At 36.1% G+C, this 24,713-nt stretch overlaps 1 protein-coding gene across 1 annotated transcript in view; it reads right to left on the bottom strand.

Moving 5' to 3' along the window:
• Positions 1-24,713, bottom strand: part of ksr2 (kinase suppressor of ras 2) — a 181,771-nt gene that overhangs the window by 18,778 nt on the left and 138,280 nt on the right. Inside the window, exons 8-16 of the mRNA XM_038293576.1 lie at positions 23,765-23,848; positions 23,485-23,570; positions 21,539-21,559; positions 21,196-21,305; positions 17,923-18,091; positions 15,226-15,267; positions 12,370-12,439; positions 8,144-8,192; positions 5,959-6,320 (exon numbers count right to left, since the gene is read on the bottom strand). Coding sequence (XP_038149504.1) covers positions 5,959-6,320; positions 8,144-8,192; positions 12,370-12,439; positions 15,226-15,267; positions 17,923-18,091; positions 21,196-21,305; positions 21,539-21,559; positions 23,485-23,570; positions 23,765-23,848 — 993 coding nt within the window. The remainder of the gene's footprint in view (positions 1-5,958; positions 6,321-8,143; positions 8,193-12,369; positions 12,440-15,225; positions 15,268-17,922; positions 18,092-21,195; positions 21,306-21,538; positions 21,560-23,484; positions 23,571-23,764; positions 23,849-24,713) is intronic.

Raw genomic sequence — 24,713 nt, 5'->3', positions numbered from 1 at the left:
TGAGACTCCCAGCCCCAACTGTGCCACAACAGGTGACCGGTAAAGGACTCAAGGCCCCACAGTTCATGCAAATTCAACCCATAATAACAAGCTGAGAGAAACCAAATATCTAGGAGCTGTCCCACTTTTTCTTATTTTTTTTTTTTTTTTATTGTGAAATGCACCCTTCCATGTCCGATGGCAAATACCTGCACTTGTGACAGGAATAATGAAAAGCTAATGAGGCCATGGTTACATGCTGAGAGTCACCCTTGAGCTAGAAAATGAGGTTGTAACGCCATGTGCATGGGCAAAAAGCAGTGATAACATCACAGATGACGTCAAACACATAAAACACAATTTGTAAGCTCTGCAAAAAATCAATTCTGAGTTGGTCACAAAGGAAACAATCGAAGACGAAAGAAGCAATTACTGTTAATGATCCCACTAATGCAAAGAGAAATTACTCATTTGAAATAAACCAATGTACCTCTTTTTAGGTTGATTTTATAGATAAACTAAGGTGCAGTTTGCTCTGAGGGTATGTTAGGGTGGTATCTTTAAAATTTTCTTTATCAAATATTTGATATGTAAATAATCAGGGAATATTACAACCTGTTGGACTGACATTTCTTATTATTGTTAGCAATCACCAGAGAGTATTTGTCAGAAGCAGCCAGCTTATCCAACAGCTCCCCTTGAACTCACAGCAATTTTATCTTGCATCACTACAGCATTTTTTGTTTGTTTGTTTGTTGTTGTTTTCTACAGAAATGTGTTTTACGAAGACAATGTATATGAATCGGTCATTTTTAAAATAAATTAAACCGATTTTTGTTTTTTGGCTCAGTGTGCAGATAATAAGCCCAGAGAGTCCCAACATTTTTCTTTTGAACATAATTAGTTTTGCTAATTAATAAAATGAGAGGCTTTCTTTTGACGTCCTTGAATAATAACAGAGGACCTACTCTTTATACTATGAGAATGCAAGCACTAAACCATGAAATAATTAATAGGTGTTAACTACATATGAAAATTCTTTCTGGTTAACTTGCAATGCTTAATCTGCTGTGAGCCTGCAAAAAAGAATTCACTCTTTGCTGTGAGGTGTGGGTGGTTCATCTACGCAGCCTGTTCTAATAACGTCTGCATGTTTCACTGTCAGACACTCCATAACAGAGCAGGTCTGTGGATGATCTGAAAGGAGTGCCAGGGGGATGCTGACTGCAAGGACCTCACAGCTACAAGCAAATATTGTATAGATACAGAGGAAATCTACACATTTCAAAGATATGATGAGATAAGCACCAAACAGATCAGAACCACTGGAAAAATAAAACTTAGTATATTTGACTTTTTTTCCTCCCTCCAAGAAATTCTTAAATAATATTCAAAAAGCAGTTTAATATGTTAACTTACAAATTTTTCTGTGGCTTAACATTCTGTTTACATCTATGGAATAAACAAACTCTACCTATCGAAGGGAAAATTTCACATCTTAATATCAAAAGATTTATTTTCCATCTTAACCTTTGCACCAATGAGAAGTACATCTGTACATATAAGCATGCATTACATTTTAGGTAAAATTATTTTTATGCTGTAGGCACATACTGTATATCCAATAAACATAGAGCATATTCAAACTTGTAAGATGTATTTATATGAAGAAATATTGGTAACTGATATCAAGATCTACTAATGCTTTAGAAATATAACAAAGAAATTCTGTCCTTATGTTCCTACAGGTTAAAGTACTCTTAATTAAATGCTAGTGGCATTATGGTGTCCAATATCAATGCAGTGCCTCTTCCCCCTGGTGCTAATTGCTTGTCATTAAGATATGCTTGCAGCCAACTGCAAGCAAATGCAACTATTTAGAGCACCAGTTTGCAAGTTTTGACCAGAGAATCAGCCTTATTTGAGATATACTAAATTATTTTTGAGTTTAATATACAGCACTCGGCCTGTATTGAATCGCTGTGCAGGCTGCCCTTCTGCTTCTGTAAGGCAGTCTGTTTCCCAAATTCAAAAGTTAACTGAGCTCAAATTTGTTGCTAGGCAACAAAACAGACATGAAACTTAGTTGATAAGACATATTTTTGGTTCTCAGGTGCAGGATTTAATTAGAGGAATGAATGTGGCCATATCTTTAGAGGCAACTTTATTCCAAAACAGAGAGAGAGATTATTGATTAATTTTGGGACTGTGATGTGGTGCCAGTTGCTTTCAGGGACATCAAACCTCAAAATTCACAATTTCACACCCTGAAAGCTCTAGCAGCAAAAGTTACACAAGGCTGCTTTAAGTAGATAATATCAGCTTGTTATATCGGTGATAAAGACAAAGAAGAACTGCAAAAAATTACATTATAACTGTAATACATTTACCAGGTTTGTTTCTTTATTTTTAATAGTATGTATTGAATGAATGCAGCTAAAAACTTGTTATAGACCATTCTATTATAATCGGTATGTTATACACCATTTTTGCAACAAATTTTGTGAAACTGTTGCATTTTTATCCAAGGTTGTCATGCCATGGCATTTTAGAAACTATATCTTCTACTGTACCAAGTTACTTTTACAGTTTGCACAGAAATTAACAAGTAAACAGCATTAAAAATATGAACATCCCTCCAGTGCATTTGGATGATTGTATGACTTTTTTTTTTTTATCTTGACCTATATTTGAATCTGTATACTCTTTCATAATTCTCGGGCTCTCTTTCTCAAAGCTCTTGTTTTCTTGTTTAGCAGTTCCTTCAAATCACTGGTGATCCAGGATTTATAGGGAAGGAAGCAATTCACATTTCTGGTGGTAATGGTGTTATCTACAAAGGGGTTTATGTAGTCAATCACACACTAAGCCATTGCAGCGCACGGTGGTCCTCACTTTCATTGTGCCACGGTGCTTTGTTCGGCCCTCTGACTCCAGTGAGTGTAAGACTCCTTTGTGCGTGTTTCAAGATGGCTTGGCGCCCTTACGATCCTCTGGACCCGCAGCGGGGCCTCAAAAAGACACGCTCTGGGGTAAGAGCACGCCTCTTCGACCTGAACATGTGTCACATAGACAGATGGACCCTAACTGCTGCTATTGCCAAATGTAGAGGTGCAGGGGATCCAGGTGCGGTGCACTCTTAGTAATAATCCTTCCACAGGTTCACCTATGGACAGCTTGTTACAACCTTGACTTCCTTTAGATAGTTAAGTTTGATAATCTTCTCTGGGTTTTGTCAGGGCTGTGACTGAACCCGGCCATTACTAAACCATAACAGTAGTAGCGACGGGAAGTGTGTACAAAAGGCAGGGACTTAATCAACGAAGGTTATGACCAGCACTAAATGTTCATGGAAAATTATTGCAATCCCCATCATAAACGTGACTGTTGAACTTTTGCTAGAGTTTGAACGAGGTTCAGCAGGTTACCCACAACTGTTGGTAAAGGGTAGACATTTGCTGATCCACCTAGTTTTGTGCCTGTGCAGCCCCAGACATCTAAGGGTAGCAAAGACCTGTTATTGTTCAGTGTTATACAGCACTTGTCACTCTAAAAAGTTGGAAGCCGTTCATGTAGGGCCGTGTAACCGGTTGGCATGCCAGATTCTCATTTGTTATTGGAATTAACTAGACAATTTGCTCCACCAATTAAGAACAGCCATGCACCACCTACAGAAACAATAGTCATCAATCTGTCAATTCTTTCCATTTCCAGGATGGGTGAGCCCCAAGGAGCTGCAGCGACAAACCCATGTGCTCCATTGGCAGCAAGTCGCACCCAAGGTAGACCCAGTTGTGGTCCTAGAAAGCCAGAGTTGTTCACCATAAACAACTCTGAGCCAGCCACCACAGCAATGTCAGATCAAGTGAGTGTCATGTGACACATCCCATACTGGTACTTGCAGGTGGATTCATAACTACGAAGACTACTCCTCTTTTTGCATTTATAAACCATTCTACGATGAGTGCACACACACAAATATGCTAAGCTTATTTATACATAACTGAAAAATTGCATTTATTATGGTTGATTTTGAATGCTTATCTTTAATGCTTATTAGATTGTTGGCTGAAACAATGAACATCTGAACGCTAAACTTTTACTCCAGTGAACTGTAAAGCAGTCAATTGTGAATTGTTACAGTAAATGGTTGAATGAAATCTCCCCAATACCTGTCCAGGAGGACAGAATGTTGCTGATGTCAATCCATTCTGTGTTAGTCTAGTTCACACATCCATCAAACTTGTTAGGAATGGCAGGCCCATGCAATTTGAGGAGTTGTCTTTAAGCAGAGCAACTTGCGAAAAAGCTCTTTCAACTGCCGTATTTCATATAGGGAGAGGAGTTTAATTGCAGCAAGTGCTAAATCCTGAAAGCAGTGGTCGCAGTAGCTGATGTAGTCTCGAAGTTCTTCTCGAAAGTATGGTGCCAAAACAGACTTGATTACTGCTGTGCACTTGGTTCTGTGCATCTGAAAGGCTCCAATATCATCCTGCAGAATGTCAGACAAGTAATCTAATGCATTAATGTGAGTGTGGCAAACTACTTATGTTGCAATGCGGAGTTTACAGTGTTTCTGGTCATCACAAATCCTGCTGCTAGCATTAATCACCGATGCCACCATGAAATCCTTGAGCATGGGAAGGCACCGCATTCTGTGCTTTTTGTTTCGGCGTGATCCTTAACGTCTTTCAAGTGGGCCCGTATGTCCATACTGCAAAATTAGCAGTGAGCCTTGCTTACATAATTTTTAAATAGCGCTATCCACGATTTATGATCATTGTCGCTCTCCCACTCTTTTCTGTAACTCTTATTATATTTTCCCCACTTCGGCATCTTCCCGCTAGGTTTATCACACCAGCTAAAGCTAGCATATTTTGTAGCCACACTACACTAGTTATCTGTTGTAAACACCCTGGTAGATGACATTAGCCAATCAGTGATTCTTTGCTATGAACCAGCAATGATGAATGATTGGTGGACACGTGTTTTAATAATTTGGACTCTGAACTAGTCCAAATTATCTCCACCTGTCCAAAGCAATTTTTACCTGCAAAATCAAAATGAAAACCACACAATTGGGAGGTAATTGGGTGCCCATTCTGGCAACACTGTCGACGGTACCCAACAAAACACCCAACCCCGCACAGAAAGAACCATCACTGCACCGACAGACCGGTACAGAGGTACCAGACACCCGCATGGTGCAAAAGGAGGGAACAAGCCCAAATAATGTTTGGGGCTTAGAATAGTGCAGCAGATGGGGGCCACACCTTTTGAATTATTTCATCTGAGATATTAATGAGGTTCTACCAGGAATAAAAAAAAAATAAAAAAAAATGCTATGGATATGCATTACAACAAATATCCAATAATGTAAGATACCGGCAAAATTGCTTCCAGCTGCACTAGCATCAAAATACCAGAGGTAAAGTAAATAAAAAATGTTTTACTTTGATCCACAAATTGTGAAATTGAATTTTTGTTTAAAAGGAAAAAAATATATATCACAACCAAGCTAACAGAGTTACTATAACTCGCAGCCACCTTAAGCAGTGCAATTCCAGAATTTAAAACCATGTAAAAATGTTATTTTACATTGGTTGATCTCCACAGTATTCATTCAGCAAATTACATCAACTTTAGATATGTAACTAAAAAATACTTGATCTAATCAAAATGGGTTGGAGTTTTTTTCTATTAGTCATGGTGAAGCTAATCGGCTATAGGTACCAGAGAAGGTGCTAAAGGTTTGCAACACACGTGCTGAAGCTCACTTGATATAATGTTGTATTTCAAAGTAAAACCAAAGTTGCTGTTAATTAAAAGCAAATACATTATTTTGTACTCATATCTTATATAGTTTGATACATGTTACTGAAGCAATATAATATATTTATTGAAAACAATGAAAGAACATACAATAATAAAGCAAATTCAATCTCCAACGGAAGTGGCTTGCCCAGAATTTTTTCTTACCTGGTGATGATGGCCAGATGCGGTGGGCTCATGCACACCCCCATAAACAACACTACGTTCTCATGTCGAGTGTTGCGGTATGCCATCACCTCACGTTTAAAGGCCTTCAGCTGGTCTTCGTTGTCCCGCTCTATGTCGATCAATCTGATGGCAACCTCCCCATGCCATCGTCCATGGAACACCTTGCCGAAGCGCCCTTTGCCGATCATCTCTCCAATCTCCAGCTGTTCAAAGGGAATGTCCCACTCCTGTAGGAAGATGCTCGTCTGGCTGGCTTTACGTGGGAAGTTGCGAGCAGACAGAAGGGACAAATTCATCTCCTCAAACTCATCACCAGAGTCCTCGTTGTTACCATCATCATTCTGTGGTAAGGAAAAGATCCCCAACGAGGGATTAGAACTACAGTATTTTAGAGAAAAACAATATACTATTGTTCATTATGATGTAATGAAGATGCCAATAAGAAAATAAACATTTATCTTTCTTTTCTTTTATCACAATGTCAGCATCTCCAATACAAAGTGCTGTATATACTGTACACTGATTAGGCATCAAGGGCAGTGAACATTTATCCCAACTGGCCTTATATAATATATACATACATGCAAACAGAATTTCTAATACCCAACCAAAAATTTGCATCCAATCAGCGCTTTGTTGTTGTGCCTAATTTTGTTATACAGCAAGTAGTTAGTAAAGATAACTCAAAAATAGCTAGTTTCAGTGTATAGATATTAAATCAGATAAAGAACAGAGATGTAAGAAACAAATTAAATGCAACATTAAACATTCTAATATCATGTGTAGACATGCTTTGGTTTACTTACGCTGCAAGACATATAGCAAGATATTTGGCATATACTAGTAAAGTTGAACAATGTTAAACAATGTTCCTTTTTTTTCTATCCTTATGACCTTTAAGAATCTGTCTGAAAAGTACAGAGACTGTGGTTCTTGTATGGTTAACCATTGAAATTAGTTGAAAAAAATTACTTTCACACGTTTTATGATATTTTAGTTTTTAACTTAACTTTAAACTTAGTTTTTATCCTTTTATACATTGTTTATAGCACTTGTAGATAGGGTCTCTAAGAGCATGAACTGTGAATAATATTATTTTCTTTTTATCATTTAAATTAATATTTTAATTATATCTTAAAACTACATATGTAAAAACCTCATCTTTCTTTAACATGCAATCTGCTCATTGTAATAGGGCAGAACCAAACCAGTTTGCAATATTTGTAGATTACCTGCACACATCCTGATCTTTCGAATTTGCAAGAAACCTTAACGGCAGTATATTCCCCCTTATTTGGAATTGCAACAAATATAATTTTAAATTATGCACATAAAACAGAAAAACAAAATGGTTTAAAATTAGCAGATGAAAACTACAAAAATTATCAAACATTGGAAATCAGCCACAAGCTTTCTTTTTTACTAATTCACTGCTTTAATACTAAAGAAGCATTGCACAGTTTTGTAGATTACGAATATAATAATCATATATAAACAAAAAGTTGTTGCTTCGTGCAAAGACTCTTTACCCAGGTGAATTTTGTGCACATTTATATCCTATTTTGAGCATCTAATGACTGTCCCATTCCACAAGAAAATACATATTAAACTTGCCAATTACTGTCAAAATATTTTAAAATAAATTCTGATGCAGCTTTAACTGCGGAACCTTCTCATGAAGAAATAAGTCATTGATATCTAGCTGGGTGTATTTCACATGCAGAGTGCTGTTCAGGCTGCTACCAAAGAAAATAGGAATAAACCCAAGGGAAAAAGGTGGCTGATTTGCTCTGATTTGATTTTAAAAATAATGAACTGAAAGAGTGAAAATACGCTATTCAAAGATGCCAGGTGGAATATCATCCAAAGCAATCTGCATTACATTTTCTCAGAATCTATCATTGTTACAGAAAAAGGACTGACGAGCAGCAGTCTGACTGCTTTTGACGCATAACTTACCTGGAGGCACCTCAGAGAGCTGAGACAAATTATACTAAATGGAAAAACGACGCAAATGAGTGTGACGAGGGATGGTGGGAGCTTTGTTGGCATTCCATTCACATACACTAGCAGGCTCAGACAACAACATGGAGATGCAAAGCAACCTGGTGAGCAGAAAACTTTGAGCCACACCTAAATTCTATTAAATAAAAGAGGGACTCACATCTGAAGTAGGTTCAACTTCGATTTGAAGTAAAGGATTGCCTTCGATCCTGAAAGAACAAAGATTAAATTAAATTCTAAATTAATAGGGCTAAAGAAAATCAAAAACAACAAAACAAAAATGTTTTAATCAGATTCTTTTTATCGAATAATATTTTTTTGTGTAAATGATACTAATGGTGTAATTTACAAGCTCTTCTTTCCCATCTTTACCAGGAAAACCAATTAAAATGTAGGGTACTCATACAGCTTTTTTCTTTTAACTTCACTGAGGGAATTTACTCTTTTCCCAAATCCTTCCCAAATTATAACCTGCAAAAGATATTTTTTGCTTAATGTCTTCTTTTTGAAGAGGAATATTGACTGATAATGCAATAAAGAAACTTCTGGTCCATCCAGTGAGCAGTTGTCTGCTGTAAAGTGTCTCTGTGTTTTCAGTACTACATTATGCAATTGCATCAATGCTTTTGTACATATCTTTACAAGAAACAACAATTTAACCTTGGAAGACTCAGAGACATCAAGCAACAAAAAGGAAGTTGAAAACATCTAGCAACTCTTAGGTTTTCCATTTTAGTGAGTGGGAGAGAGAGGTAGGGCTTTGCCTCAACTCATATTCACCTAGACTACAAAGAAATGGGGGGAACTGTAAATCCCATTTGCTTTCCAATAAAAATGTTACATCTAAAATAAATCCATACGACTTGATTAAATGTAAAAAATGTTAACTTATTATTAATTGTCAATCAATGGTCTATCAAATTTTTATTTCTTCCATCAGACTGGAAAAATTTGCTTATAAGGAATTTTTTTCACTGTTGTAATGTTACTACCATCCATTAGAGAGCACTACTGGCACCATTCTTGAATGTAGGCTCAGCGAAATATGAAAGAGAGGTAATGTCTCTTGCATATCTCTGCTCTGGTCTGGGGTTATTTTTTTATGGCAACAGGGATGCAGAATGCATGCAGTTATTTTCGAAATATAAAGACTTGGTTAAGTAAAGTTATCACCTAAATTGTGCTCTTTTAGCTGTGCTGCATGGTGGAGCAGCATAATGTCTGCTGTGCTTGAAAGGCAAGTTGGTTAACATGACAGAAAAAGACATGCGAGCAATAGGCATATTAGCTAGTGTAGGCTTTTGTGAGTTAATACGGTCTATAGAACCAAAACCACCTATTAAAAAGTTTAACTAACAACACAAAATCTCACCCAGCCCTGATTGCTGCATTATGGTAAAAACAAAATGATATCACACTTAGTATCTACTTCAATAATCTGAAGCCGCAAATAGTCAGCATTTAAAAGTGGCAAACGTCATTTAATAAAGGTTTTACATTTCTGTTCATTGGAAATTAGAAGGGTTTCAAATACTTCCTCTTTGTATGGTGAAAAAAAATGTAGCCCTACATGTTATGGTAAAATCCTCTTGAAACAAGAGAAAACTCAGGCTCTTAAGAAAATTACCTTTTATTAATAAATCGATAGTTGATCACGAAGATCATTAAACTTAAGATTAATTAATTAATCCCTGAATTGCATTCCTAATTAAGAGAAAAAATAGTAGGAAAAATCTAATATACATTTGGGCCTGCTTTGTGTATTTAAAACTTTGTCAAATATAGCATTATTTCTGCCTAATTACACAACAGTTATAATCATTAAAATTTTGTGATGTTTAAAAAAAAGAGCCACTGCATTGTTTATTGTGTGGAAATGTATTCTGTGGTGCTGCTTCACTGCACTGATTGCAGATTGATTGCACCTGCACCTGATAAACTGTGGGTGTCTGTGGGTGTGGAACAATCTTGGAGAAGCTGAAATATTTGTCATTATACGTACTGACACTTTTTGTGCACTAGAGCGCAATGCAATAATCATGCATAGAAAAAAAAAGTGATCTCTGAGTGAATGGCGGGTTATTATTGAAGCTACTTGCCACCTTTCTCTGTACACTGGTAACGTTTTTTTAGTCCTCTTTCAACAAGACACCAAAAAAGCCAGGCATCTTGCTGATGTAGAATCCTTTTTTTTAAAATGCAACGTCTATTATTGAGGCAACCTCAATAACTATAAAATAATATATTTTTACAGCTTCAAGCCATTTCTGAACTCACAACTGTTTTATTTTAGTAATTTTACAGAACATATTCTCTCTGTCACAGCAGCCTGAGAACCCAGAATATTGGCATCCAACATGTTTCCTAACATTAAATTGCTACAGAGGTTTCTTTCACTTTTACAATTCTTTTCAAAAACTTAATTTTTTGTAGCCTGGAAATTGAATTTATAATATTTTCTAATTCCCTTTAATGCAATAAGGATGCATTACTATTTCTTACAAATCTTAACAATTTTCCTACACATTATGTAGGGAAAATAATCTCTGACAGCTTCATTCAATAAATTACCAGGTACAACTTAAACATTTTGCAAAACGACAAAGACAGACTCATGATTACATTTTGAGCAGGATACAATGTAAGAGGCTTGCTTTTCTTGACCCCCATTTTTAATCTCAACCATTTTATTATCTCTAAAGTGCATTTTTACCCCAAGGCCCGATTACTTTCTGACCCCAGTATGTGTATCTTCACCTTCATGTGCAGTTGATGGCAATAACATAACTAAAACAAACCCTCATATCCACGTATTTCCATTTGTAACATGGCTGTAACCTCTAACAACCTCTCCAGTGGTACATTAGCACTTGTTAACAAAGCATTCCTAGGCTGTGGGCAGAGACTACAGGTGAGGCAACTTATAAAATAATGTGATTCCTGCGGCGCCAGAGGCTGCTAGCACCGGTTCGATCTCTGCTCTAATGAGGGAATCCTGCAGGGCGTCGAGGGCTGAAACAGGCTCTCATTAACCCTGAGACGAGGCCGTTAAGGCCAGAGAAATCTGCCACCTGCTACTGTAATTGCATACTAAGATGTGGCTAGGGAGGGGCGATAACATTGATAAAGGAGGAGTGTACTAAGGAGTGAGTGACAACAAAAGATATAAAGAAAAGAAAAGAAAGTGCTTCACTAAAGCCACAGAATTCAGAGACAGGGAGGTTTATGGTATTACTCTGAAGTACATTTTTAAAATATGTAGTCACGCATGGCTTCCTAAATCAAGAACAAATATAGGAAGAGTATTTTCTCAGCACTGTTGAGGTTGAGAAAAAATAATTTGATGCTGCGACATTCAATAAATCATAATGTTCATTCCAGTGAAGTTCATATGTCAAGTTTTCAATTACTCTGTTGAAAAGTTAGGATTTATTTTACAAAGCTTTTGAATTAATAAACTGCAACTTTGTTGTTTGTCAGAAGTGACAAAATGGTATCCAAGAAAATGGGTATTTTGAAAATAAACAATTGTTTTGCTGGAACAAAGAGTACATTCTCCTTATATTTATATTCAATGAAAATGGTCATATTTTGCCATAGTAGTCATAGCCTTATGTTTTCATTGGTCTTTTCTGATAATTCAAAAGAAAGCAGTGTAAGTAAGTGAGCTAGAAACAACACATGTGTTAAGTACAGTGTAATTATATTTATAGAATTTATAATACCAGTACTACTAATCAATAAAATCTTTTTTTTCTATTTTTATCTTAAAGCTAGCAGTTGTTTTAGTTCTGTTGTATAAAACCTTCTATAACCCCCTCCTGTTTTTAAACCATTATATACACAGAGGTGTATTTAACATGTTTTTTTTTTTTACTATAGATCAGTTTACAGGTTAAGAGATAATGCATATGAATAGGAAATAAAATAAAGTCATGTGTTATTTTTTTGGTAATGTATACTAAGTGGTGATATTATTACAATTGAATTTCTCCTGTAGATTGGGTCTTTGGTTTCACTTGATTTCTGTGTTAGATTGAGATGCTAATACTGGGGTCAAAAGGCATCTCATCACCTATCATCGTCTTCCGGATGTTTTCCCGTGACCACTGGCTTTCTCAAAGAGCCAGTGAAAATGCACTTGGCATCCCAAGTGTAGCGTGAACTGAAGGCCAAGCTTACATTAGTCTCTGAGTAATCATCATGCCGTCCCTCATATTGAAATTGTCACCCAAATATCTGTGCTCCAGTAAGTCTGACTAGGCCTCTGACCGGGGGGTCACAGGAAGAGAAAGAAAGACGATGTAGGAGGGGACTCTGTATTTTGTCGAACTAGGACAGATGGAGGGAAAGAGATGGATGAATAACAATATGTATTCTCCTCACCCTTGTTCAGAGAGGACCGGGTGCAGAATGACTTGCGGTGCTCTACTGGGAGGTGCCTCTGGAGTAACATCTGGAGACATTAAAGTTACAACACTTCAGAACGTAACTCAAGCAAACAAATTAGACAGACAGACAGAACCTTTCCAATAAGAGTTCTTCCCCTTTGGCTGGATGATGACATACTGCAGAGAATGTTTTATTAAACAAGCTGCTTATAAACCCCTCCTCCCACCAGACCAAGACTGTATGAGGACAAAAAAACGGCTGATATGTGGATGATGTTAAATATATATTTCAAGATCAAGTTGTACTCCCCATGGTAGACTAGAGTTTTGAGCATCAACAGATGGCATTGTGGTCAGATTGGGTGCTTTTGTCCTGATAGACACCAAATCCTTAGTTTTATTACCACAGAGAGTTCCAACATTCTCCCCAATGGCAGTGGCAGTCCACTGCTCCTTCTGAGAGGGGTGACATGCAAACAATTATTATTACAACTATCCTCATCTTGGGTAGAAGCAACCAAAGTAATCCAATTTATTTTACTTTCTATCTCTGCAGATGCTAGGAACATAAAGCCTTGTAACTTTGACTATAACAAGAGAAATATGACCAGGCTGCTGAAAATAACAGTCCAATCTCTCCAAAGGAGTTAAGAGAGAGATGGCATTGTGGAAAAGTGCTCACTAAAACAGGAAATATAAAGTATATAGTGGTAAAATCATAATTTAATCTCTGTCTGCAATAATTTTTAACAAATTTAGAAACTGCAAAATCTAGAAGCAACCAAACATATTTTTTACAAAGAAATTGTTTCCTTAATATTTGATAACTTGTTTGCATTGTAACCCTTGCTATGATTAAAGTAGGGAACTTTGCATGTGCCAGGGAAATTAACAGCTTTGGAAGTGGTATTTGCTAGAAGAAAAAAAAAGCTAATAAATATGTTCAATTGTTAATGCCTTTAGTGAAGTATTTAGTAAAAAATTGTATAGTAAATAGTAAATAATTATTATATGATTAATCTTTCTCTTTTCGAAGAGGAATATCAACACAGGATGCAAAGAAAAAACTTGTGTATTCATGTTTGCACTTTGTTTTATGGGATATATATCTGTAAATCGCTGCTCAGCAAATATGCAATATCCTCCAAAAATAATTGACACAAAAGTTATGGAGGTCTAAAAGAGCTAAAATATGCATAAATGTGTTTACTGCAGTAGCAGAATCTCAGACCAAAAAATTGTCAGTACAATTATACAGCATGGAAATACATACAGGTCATGGAACGATCGTTTTTAACAAAATCTTAATTAAAAATAAAAAGAAAGAAACAACAACAACGAAAAAAAATGGTCTGACACTTTTTTAGTACATACTTTTTAAGCTGAATATAAAATATAACTTGACACTGAGAGTGAATTCTCTTTGACTTTCTGTTTTAGGTAAAGGAAATGTGTGATGACTTGCATGAATCTGAATAACAACAATAAAACAGCTTCTTACCTAAACTGGCTTGTACAAACAACAGGAACAATGATAAAAGGGGTCTGCAACTCTTACAACCAAAGCCAGAAGTGGGTGACAGTCTAAAAACGTATCCCACCACCATCCACAGTGAAAAAGGATTGTAAGGGAAGCTAAAAAAGTTGCCAAAGCTCTGTAACACTTCATTGACTAAATAAAACAAAGTGTTGCATTTTGGTGTCACCAAATTCACAACAACACTTTAATTTAAGGCTTTTGTAGATACATTAAATAGGGACTTCTATAGCAGTTTTGAGTGCTTTACATATACACATGTATGTTTAAGATCATGTGAATCTTAGATGTATGTTAACAACATTTAAATTATAATCTAAGTATATTTAGGGACTTGATTTGAGTTTTATATTTTTTTCTTAGAAAAGCTTTAAAGGAAAGAAATATAAAGTAAGGTTTTTTTTGTGTTAAATTTACCTCTGAAAGACAAGTCTTGACTGGGGCCTGTGTTAACACAGTGTGACAATTTATGACACAAAGTGCAAGCTGCAAAAAGCCCCTCAGTTGCATGGCACATTAAAAGCTGGTACTGTCACCTCACAGCAAGAGGGACATGTATTTCCTATTCTATGTGGAGCCTTCATGAATGCTTTCATGGACAGGCTCCAAAAACCTGTAAATAAGGACTGTAAGCTAACAGTGTCCAATCTGAACCCTTCATATGCATGCATGTATGGCATTTATGGGGGGAAAATTTCTTATTTTTTTGCACTAAATCAACACATTCCAGCTATATATTCGGTATGTCTACCTATTAGACCTATTGAATTCACATACAGGAGGAAAACACCCAACTCAATACTGTCAATACATCTTATGTAAATGTATCGTTTTCCTTTTTAAACACAACATTGACTTTACTTTTGTTCAATAAGATCATCGTCCATCATCTAATTAAACAGTACAGGCTGGATGGCCAGTTCTGTTATACAATTGGTAAAGGCCTTTAATCTAACTCTCCTAAGAAGATTAAATGTGTCCATAGTAATCAGCATATGTAGCTTTGGTCTGTGCAGTATAAATACATGGATTTCTGAACACCTGCCTCAATAGATCCCTGCTGGCTACAGCTTCTGATTTTCCTTCAAACCTCTCCAGGCTCTTCCAGCTGTAATAGGCTGCCAAATGAGATACTAGTGAATGGTACCACCGCTGACAAAAGCAAGAGAGCATGCGCATGAGCCAAGAGCCTTCAACAAGCCAAGGTGAGAAAAGACAAAAATGACTACTGACATCAACACATTTTTCCTAACTCAACTTATTTTTGTGTTAAAGCACTGAGAGATTTAACATGATAAATGAAGAGGGTCTTACCAGGGAAAATGAATTGTTGCTTGTATTTGAAATAACTGGAGGCTGTAGGGAAGGAACAAAAAACAAAATCAGGACAATTTAACTCAAATGTGGTTGTTAAAAGGATTTGAAACTTTATTTAATTGACAAAAAAGTCTTCTCAAAAATCTAATCAGCACTAGATGATATGTAGCTATATGTGTATATATATTTTATCTCTTTTTATTCTTATTTTGTATCTTTATTATATTGTATAGTTGGATGTGTGTATATATCATGTAAAACTGTAACTAGAGCATGTAACAAAAGTAATTTCCCTCTGGGATTATTAAAGTATTTCTGATTCTGATTCTGATGTGCAAAATTACACAACATATGTTTTGTTTTCCGGAAAACTCCACAAAGAAAACAATGCTCGTTTTTGTTCCTCCTAGTGGTTCTACTGCCATTTGAAGAAATATACCCATCTCTGTCAGAAACAACCCATCAAAGACAGAAGGAATGTATTTGCACTGAGAGAGCAAGGCAATGGACCTGCAATTACTGTGTCACATGACAAGATTTAAAATCTTTTGGGTGATTTTTAAAATAAAAGGGATTCCACACATGACAATAAAAAATGGATATAACAGGTTCTGTTCTATGGTATGTGTTGTTCAGCAAAACGGCAAGAAGTACACGAACAGATTTCATTCAGAAAGAAAAAAAATCTCACATTACATCTCAAGATCAAACCTGAGTAAATAAACATTGCAAAAGAGAAAGAAGTAACACTGATTCTTTGTGAGCTAAGTTTACTAGAGAAACATCGCAATAGCAAAAGGCTTTTGTTAAAGGAACAGAGACAGCACAAGCAGGGATTCTTCTTAGTACATTGTTGAGCTGCTGTTTTTGTTTGTTTATTTTCTGGGGAAATTATTTTTGATTGGCTACACATCAGATTCATAGGTCCTTGTCTGTGCTTGAGGAATACCACACACAATAGAATATCAAGATTAACATGTTGGATATCCCCAATTACAGGTCTGGTCCCCCTCCATGCAGACCATAGGTCTCATTTATAAAGCTTGCATACGCACAAAACAAGACACAAAACGAGACACAAAGCTTTCATATGATACTAACACCAGCTCTAACTCATACACAGGGATTACACTCATTGTCACTCTTTGGGGAACAGGGGAAAGCGCAACACAGATGGTGAGGTAGGGAAGTGAAGCAAGATTACATCATAATTTCTCTTAGGCAATTAATTTTACTTAATTTTCAGTAACAGATTGAATTATGAGGTTACAAAACTCATAGAATGACACATAACCTGTCACATAATTAAAATAGGTTCATAAGATTCAAAATCAAATCGTATAATATTTAAACCTTTTCTCACATCACATTCCTCCCCTGATGATCATCAGGATGGGATTACCACAGATCCACACATCATTGTGATACTTTAGGTGTGGGACATTTAAACTGTTTGCTTTAAACATTGAAAGACTGCACAGACACTCATGGAAAATGGTGTGGGATAAAAAGTAAATAGACGAATTAGGAGGGAACAAATTTTCAGGGCTCCCAAAGGTTTCCTCACAAAGGTCCATGATGATGACAGGCTCATGAATGGATTACACTCCCTAGAGCTTTGCTCTATATAAATTTGCTGAGCTGGGTTCAGTATTTGAGAGACCGACCTGCTGGACCCACATCCTCCTTGGGTGCTAAACAAGAGAAGGTATGTGTGCAAAACTCAAAGTTTAGAAAAAAAGAAGGGAATTTGGATTCTTGGTTCCAAAGAAAAACAATAAATATGGGATAAGCAGCACTACCTGGTGAAATTCAATATATTTTTGAAATTATAGTTTTATAAACAATATAAACTGAATATGAGTGAAACATTGATGTGGTTTCAACCTGCAGTCACCTTATTAAAGGAAGTGTTAGACTAGTGGTTACAGCAGTGTGCTTGTGCTCTGAGAAGGTTGCAAGTATTTGGTTCGATCCCCACAGCCTGCACTCTGGCTCCCTGAGCAAAGACCCTTAACCCCAGACTGCTCCCCGAGTCCCGCACCATGGCAGCCCACTGCTCCCCAAGGGGATGGGTTAATATGCAGAGGTAAATGTCTCCAATGTGACACCAATAAAGTTCAGTTATTATTATTAAAGATACAATACAGAATCTCTAGAGAGGTTAGGAAATTATCTAAATATAATGCTAATCCAGATTATAATATTTTATTTATTACAGGTGTTATTATTAGTCTTATGTCTGGGGTGTTAAATATCCCCAACAATTAACTGAATCTCTGTTTGAAGCTCCTTTTGTGAACACAATAATTTAAATAAATTATCAAATCACCAAAGATAGCACCACAAGCACTAAGTGTAATGCTACACGCCATCTTGGATGGTTTTGATAAATACCATAATGCTTCATGTTACTTTATTTGTCAGGTAAATCAACGGATTCTCAGAACCCCTTACTGCAGCTGCCTGTTGGTCCATTTAAGGGAAAATTATTTCTAAAAGCTTAATACCATAGTTCCTGAGAGACAAGTTTTCTAATTTTTAATTCACTCTTAAATATGTTATAGCTGCATATTCAACAAGTCTTAGATAAATAGAAGTATCATCAGCATAGCAGCTAAACAGACATCTCTGCTCAGACATGTGGCTTTTATAAACATAAAAAAACATGCAGATATCTTATTTTTTTCTCACCTGTCAGATTAAACTGTTTTTGTTGCCGTGCTGACTGTGGGGATGGATGTAATGGTGATGGTGGTGTGGCACTGCTTGGCAAGGGAGGAGCTGGGGAGGATGGAGTGGAGGAAGTGGTGGAAGAAGGATTACTGCTGGAGTCTGGTTGGTAAGGAACTGGGATGTGATCCTGAGGAGAAGCATAAAATAAAGCAGATTTAGATTATCACAAGTTATTGCTGTAAGATAAATGTCTTAAAACACTGTTGATGGACAAAGTCAGCAAATCAGAGTAAAAGCACATTGCAAGATTAAACATTTATACTTTGACCATATGAGCAACAACGTTATGCTGTAATGAATCAGACTTTTAAAGCTTTAGATAGTCAGCCTATATACATATTTTAACTGTCAAAATATTTTAAATAATTTGGAAATTATGAAGCCAATTCTGTTTTTTGTTTTTTACTTCTAAGATAGAACATTTTATCATTGATATGATATAATGAAGTTTTTTTACCCACATTGCTGGGTTATGGCATTGTTAATGATGCAATAATGAGGGTTTTTCTTCAAACTAAGGTATACCATAAGTTTATAATATGATCATTTAAAACATGTTTTACATTCATTCTATACAGTTGATGTAAAAAAAACTGATGAATGATTTAAGAGAAACAGCTAACATATAAACGTATAGCAGTGGATAGGAATGCATGAATGTACGCTCTCTCAAACCCACGGTTTAGGAGCACCTTTTTATTTGATCAGTTCTAGGTAGTCTCTGCTAGGTGTCACCCTCAGCATATCACATTGATTTGTATTATAAATTCTCCCTATCCTATATTGTTTTCTAAATCTCTTGAATTGCCAAGACATCTCTGAACAACAGTCTTCTTCAAATTATCATTATTTTTTGCTTGCAAATTCCGCTCTGAACTTTGGCTAGACCGTTTAATAATTCCTTTAAATATATTGATCTGTACCTGGGCTTTCCTGAGTTTAAAAAAAATACTATATTTCTATTCATTTATTTGCTTCTTCACAGCTGGTTTGGGGTAGAAGCTGACACGCATTTTAAACTGTTTATGAGTTCATCCACCTCAATAAAATCCCCTGTTCTATCGAAACAGAAACGTAACAGGAACTTGACCAGAGTTCTTTTGATAATATTTAGTTTGGGGTTTTGTATATCTTAGCTTAAAGGAGTGTCCCACATAGTTTGCTCTCCGTTGTTGAATGCTGTAATCCTTACAGTAGCAACATTGGGTGTGACAGTGGTAAAAACAAATACATACAGTATACACATCTGTAGAAATAACTGCTCCCCATTCCTGTCAATTCTGTCATGATCTGCTGTGATAGCTGGACTTGATTACTCATGCCATTCACCTGCTCAACCCTTTTCACCTCCTAATTATCAGTCATCTCATCCAGCTCTTATACTGGGCTCAGTTCCAGCTATCAGGGCCAGATCATTTGATGTTTTCTGTTCAGTTCTGTTTGTTTCTAAGGTTTTTGTCCTGGATCCTGGCGGCCAGTTGAAAGAGGGTTTTGTGTCTGTCTCGTCTCCTGCTCGTCCACTGTTCCTCCCCTGCTGAGCCCTCTGGGTTTTTGGCTCTGTTTTGGGTCAGTTTTTATCCCAGTAAGCCTGGCTCCAAGATGGAGACCAATTTAAAAGTCCTGCATCAAGTTCTGGTTCCATGTCCTGTCTCGGCTACCCTCTTCCATTGAGCCAGTGACCGGCTGGTCACGCATCTGGACTCTGAACCTGCCTGGGAGCTGGTGGATTACCTGGAAGCCTGGATCCTGACTTCTGACTGTTCCTCACTGATCTGTATCCCTGTCCAGGATCAGCCTACTGTCAATCCTCTGGAGCTGCAGCACCAGGGACAGTCTGGGGATGCGAGCCGCATCAGCTATCAGCCCATCTGCTGGTTCGTGCCCCTTCAAGGGTTATGAACTGAACTGTTAAACCAGATAAGTGACTCATTGAGATTATCATCTTCTGTCTGATGATTGTTGTCACTTACCTGTGTTTCTCCCACCAGAGTGTTTGTGATTGGACAGTGCCCCGCCCCCCTCCTGCAGCATCCGCAAGCCGCAGATCCTAGCAGCTCCAATTTAGTTTTAGTTTTTTGTTCTTTAATAAAATCTTTGAACTTTCCTACTGACTGTCTCTCCTTGAATTCTGGGTCTATCTGTCCCGTTTCATGACAAATTCTTTCGGTTTGCTGCCAGTCTCTCTGAGCTGTTTGTGTTATTTTCATTCATTCTATAGAAACTACCAGTTTAATAATGCTGTCTCAAATTTCATCAGACTATTGATGACATTCCTCCATCATATGTTGTGGATTTTATGTGTCCCTCTACAGACATACTAAACTATGTATAGGACTTTTTTTTAAATGTGATTTGGATTATTTTTTTCTATCAGTTTTTCTTTTACAAGTTTTTTTTTTTTACTTAAGAAGACCAATAAATCTTGAAGATTATGACTAGCTGAGCAATATAGAATAATCTGCTTGGACAGATCCACTTTATCTCTATTGACTCTGTTTCTTAAGAATTGATAATTTTTTGATGGGAAGTTTTCTTCTCTGTTACTAAAGGAGAGTTTTACATTATGTGACGATAAGCAAATAACATCTTTCTTTTGGAAAATCATAATTTTCCCTTGACGAAAATCTTGTCAATTTTTTTTTTTACTGCTTGTCTTGGGAAACTGTCTTTTGATAAGGAGCTCTTGTTTCTGATCAAAGATGAAGCTTTGTTTTTATGTATTTTTTTCTTCAGGTCAGCATATAAATGTCATGTAAATTGTGGAGAATGTTTTGGTCCTATTTTTTACATATTGTAACTTGGTATTCTAACAAGTACATGTACACAGATTCTATCACCTCAAAATAGTATGCAGGATAAAGCCTAAAATATGTAGAACTGAAAATATATTTAAAACTGATTTATTGACTTTCTACAGATCGCATACAATGCTCCATATTATAGAATCTTTTGTTTTTATGTTTCGATCCACTGATGCGTGTTAAACTTGCCCTTATAGCTACACACAAGGAAATACTTGATAATCTTTATTGCCGAGAAACAAATCATAACCTCTGAACTCTGCTGGATGTAAAACATTGTGCCTATGAAAACAAAAGCACCTGTGTCAACAGAACAATGACTCAACTTATACAATAACAATGACTCAACTTATTCCAATAAATGACAGAACGTGATATGTATGACAGGTTACAAACATGGTGTGATTTGGAGTTTATTTGTCATGCCCACCTTGTTTATTTTGTTGGTTTTAGGGAGCGTCTGACTGATATGCAGGTCTGTGTACCTGAGCGGGTTGTTGATGTCACATGGCACTGATTCAGTCCGTACCAGACGAGCAACTACAGAAAAAAAATAAAAAAGGGAGAAACAACTAAGCACTGTGGGAAACTTTAACAGTTGCTTAATAACTCAGTTAAGCACTGCTTCTCATCTAAAAAAATATATGTATATATTCTCACAACTCGTTATGAAAAACAGACATTATTGAACTCCTTAAGCAGACAATGTCATTATGAAAGTGTCACATTTCTTATGAAGGCACAGTTGGAGTAATCTAATTATAGCTTCTTACCTTGAATTGATCCTGGTTGATCTTATTTTGAAAAAAAAAGAAAAGACAAAGAAAGGACAATGGGTTATTTTGTCTTACAGCAAACAATAGGAATTCTGGTGCTTTCAGAGTTAGGATAAACAGTGCATCTCTAATCATTGCTCAGGATTAACTTTATTCATTAATCATAGAAGAACATTCTTTCTGCAGAGCAGGTTACATTTTAATAGAGACAAAAACTATTTTTTTTGTAGGTGGACATTTAAAAACAAATGGAGGGAGGAGCAGCAATGACTCTGGACTGCGGGTAACCACATCTTATTGTTACACAGGCATGTTATTATGATATATCCAAAGGGTCTTGCTGGAATAAATCTTTATTTCTTAATAATGTTTATTCAAAAATAAATCATCAAGAAGGCAGCAGAAGTTCTTCTGAAACATGGATATCTTTATGATCGTCACTTCCACACAGTTCCAGGAAACTGGACCTTTGTTAATTATACATCAGGTCAGACAGAGCAAGGCTTTGTCAAGCAACATTTCAGGTTTTTCCTTACCATCCTGTTCCTGGAAGTTGTAAGTCTAAAAGTTTCTGTTCAGTTAATCAAGATATTCCTGTCACGGCTCTCACAGAAAGTCCTTACTTGGCAGACAAGGAAGTTTGCTCTTTTTTAGAGTTACACTCAAGCAAACTGAATAGTGTCAGAGCTACAAAAATAAGCATGTCTGTTTTTTACAGTAATTAAAATGTACTCTACGGGCAAGTTTTTATCAGGGGCAGCTGATCCAGCAAATTAGGTACTTAAAATTAGTTTAGATGTAAAAGGGAAAACTGTTCTGTCTACTATAGACAAGAAAATGTATAACAATGAACTTATGATAATGATGTATATGCAAACTGCACACACTACTTTTGCTGTTATACTGTTGTTGTTATGCTGTTATAGTGTTGTTGCTTTCTCAAAATTATGTTTTTATTTGTATTCAAAGTTTTTTTTGTAATAATGTTACAATTAATACAAGTGTTGCAGTAAAGTAGTTCAGTTTTGCTTATAGAGCAGTTTATGCCAGTAAGGTTTCAATTTTATCAAATTTTTTTGTCTAATTTATAGAACCATTGAAAAAAACACCACAAACATTAAAATTTTAAGTCCAAATGGTGAATGTCTCATTATCTCAAATAGCTCAGGCATTCATCCACATTTCCAATGTAAACTCAAATCCTTGCAAGGTATTTGCCTCATTGAAAATCTTCTGCCTATGATGAGGATAAGTTATCTTATGATGCAAGATATACTGATTAATGCATGCAATTAATTCCAAAGAATTAATTATATGACTTTAGAAATGCACATTAAACCATTGATACACTTTGATTTATTTTTTTTAACATTATATTTTTCTTACAGCTTCAATTGGTCAACAATCACATATCTGAGATTGAACAACTGAAATTTTCCTCAGTTTCGACATTTTCACATATATTTCTGAAAATATGTTGGTAACAAAGTCATTTTAAACAAGTATAGGGGCCTATTCCAGATTATCAGGAGCCTGGCAGAGTTGAAGGAGAGACATCACATGTACAAAACCAAAATGAGCCGTGCAGGGGTGGACAATCCAGGTCAAGACAGTAAAGACTCCGTAATAAGATGAGTTCCAATCGTTTGCCTCTCCAGCTCTATAGCACAGATTGGGAATTAATCACCAGGTTATGTGAACAGGTTGAAGGAAGGTAGAGTTTTTACTTCCTGGACTGGGATTACAGGTTAACATAAGGATGTTCTAACTTGCATGAAAAATTAGCATTTACCCTGAAGATTTACGGTATGAATGTACTTTTGAAAGTTAATAAGATAATGAAAAAATTTTGAACTTAAGACTAGCATTTCATCTTTGTTCCCTCATAAATACTTATCATGCAATTTAATCCAAATTCATTTATATTCAGTAATTCACATTACCTTTGAGGGATTCTCGTCCACCTCGCTGTATAATCAGTAAATGGCAAGGTGGGGCTTCTTTGGTGCATTTGTTGTGGCACTTCAGCCTAGTACAGAAATTATTTTAGTTTTTAGATTTTTGTACATTTACTCAAAATTTAAAATAACACAGACAGATAGTGAATTTTAAAGTGAATATTAGAAAAGAAACTGCTTATTTATTCAATAAAGATAAAACCAGAGGTTAAGCAAATGTGGAGCAGCAAAAATGAAAAAAGAGGGGTAAAGATGGCTTACTTACTTGCAGTTTTTACATTTTAGTCCAAACAACATTCCCTTTCCACATACTATGCATGTCTGCGACATCCAGTACTTGGTGGAAAACCTGTAAGTGAGAAATGACAGAAGTGCGTCTGTCATCAAGGAAAACACCTTTGAAGCTTTGGAAAATCAATTATGAGAATATTTGACCTTCCTCTAAATCTATATATATATATATATATATATATATATATATATATATATATATATATATATATATATATATATATATATGCAAGACTAATGCACACCTGAAGGAGTTTCTTGTATTTAAGCGTTTACCATAATAATTTTCCTAACTGGGTGACTTTTTTGGGCCAATTTCATTTTCTATCTTTTTTAGACTGGGTGTGAATGAACAGTCAATCTGAAGCATAGGGGAGAGGCCACAGGGTTAATACCCATACATTTATCCATCTACGTGATTTGGAGTACTTAAGCTTGTATCTGTGGTTACAGTCAAACACAGCCACTTCTCAAGCAAATCCACCCCTGGTTCTGCAGCACAAACAATTCCCTGCACAGATTGACTGACCGTTTGAAACACGTTTGTGACAATTGGCAGTATTTACTGATGCAACGCCTGGACTCCAGCAGTGCCGCTGGCTGGCTAATGACAGGTGACTAATGTAGTTTGACAGAATCAAAATCTCTTTATTAGACCGCTCCTTTGCCTCAAATGAGTCACACCTCACTCCAACCAATTCCATTTGACAGAATGTTTTAGCCGACTGTCAATTATGTAGGACAGTGAGGTCAGATTCTGTATGAAGTAAATTATCCTTCAGCACAGAGGGGGGATGTAAACAAATGCATTTATCTAAAAAACAAGAAAAAAGAATATCTTAAAAAAGAGGTAATTAGGTATAAGCAGATTGTTGCTTTAAACAGAAATGTTAAAGACATTTTAAAGTTACATTAGAGTTATA

The sequence above is a fragment of the Cyprinodon tularosa genome, unplaced genomic scaffold, assembly GCF_016077235.1.
Source record: "Cyprinodon tularosa strain WSP-4 unplaced genomic scaffold, ASM1607723v1 ctg109, whole genome shotgun sequence".
Taxonomy (NCBI): domain Eukaryota; kingdom Metazoa; phylum Chordata; class Actinopteri; order Cyprinodontiformes; family Cyprinodontidae; genus Cyprinodon; species Cyprinodon tularosa.
The sequence above is the reverse complement of the archived record's forward strand: the minus strand, read 5'-3'. Positions and strand labels throughout refer to the sequence as shown.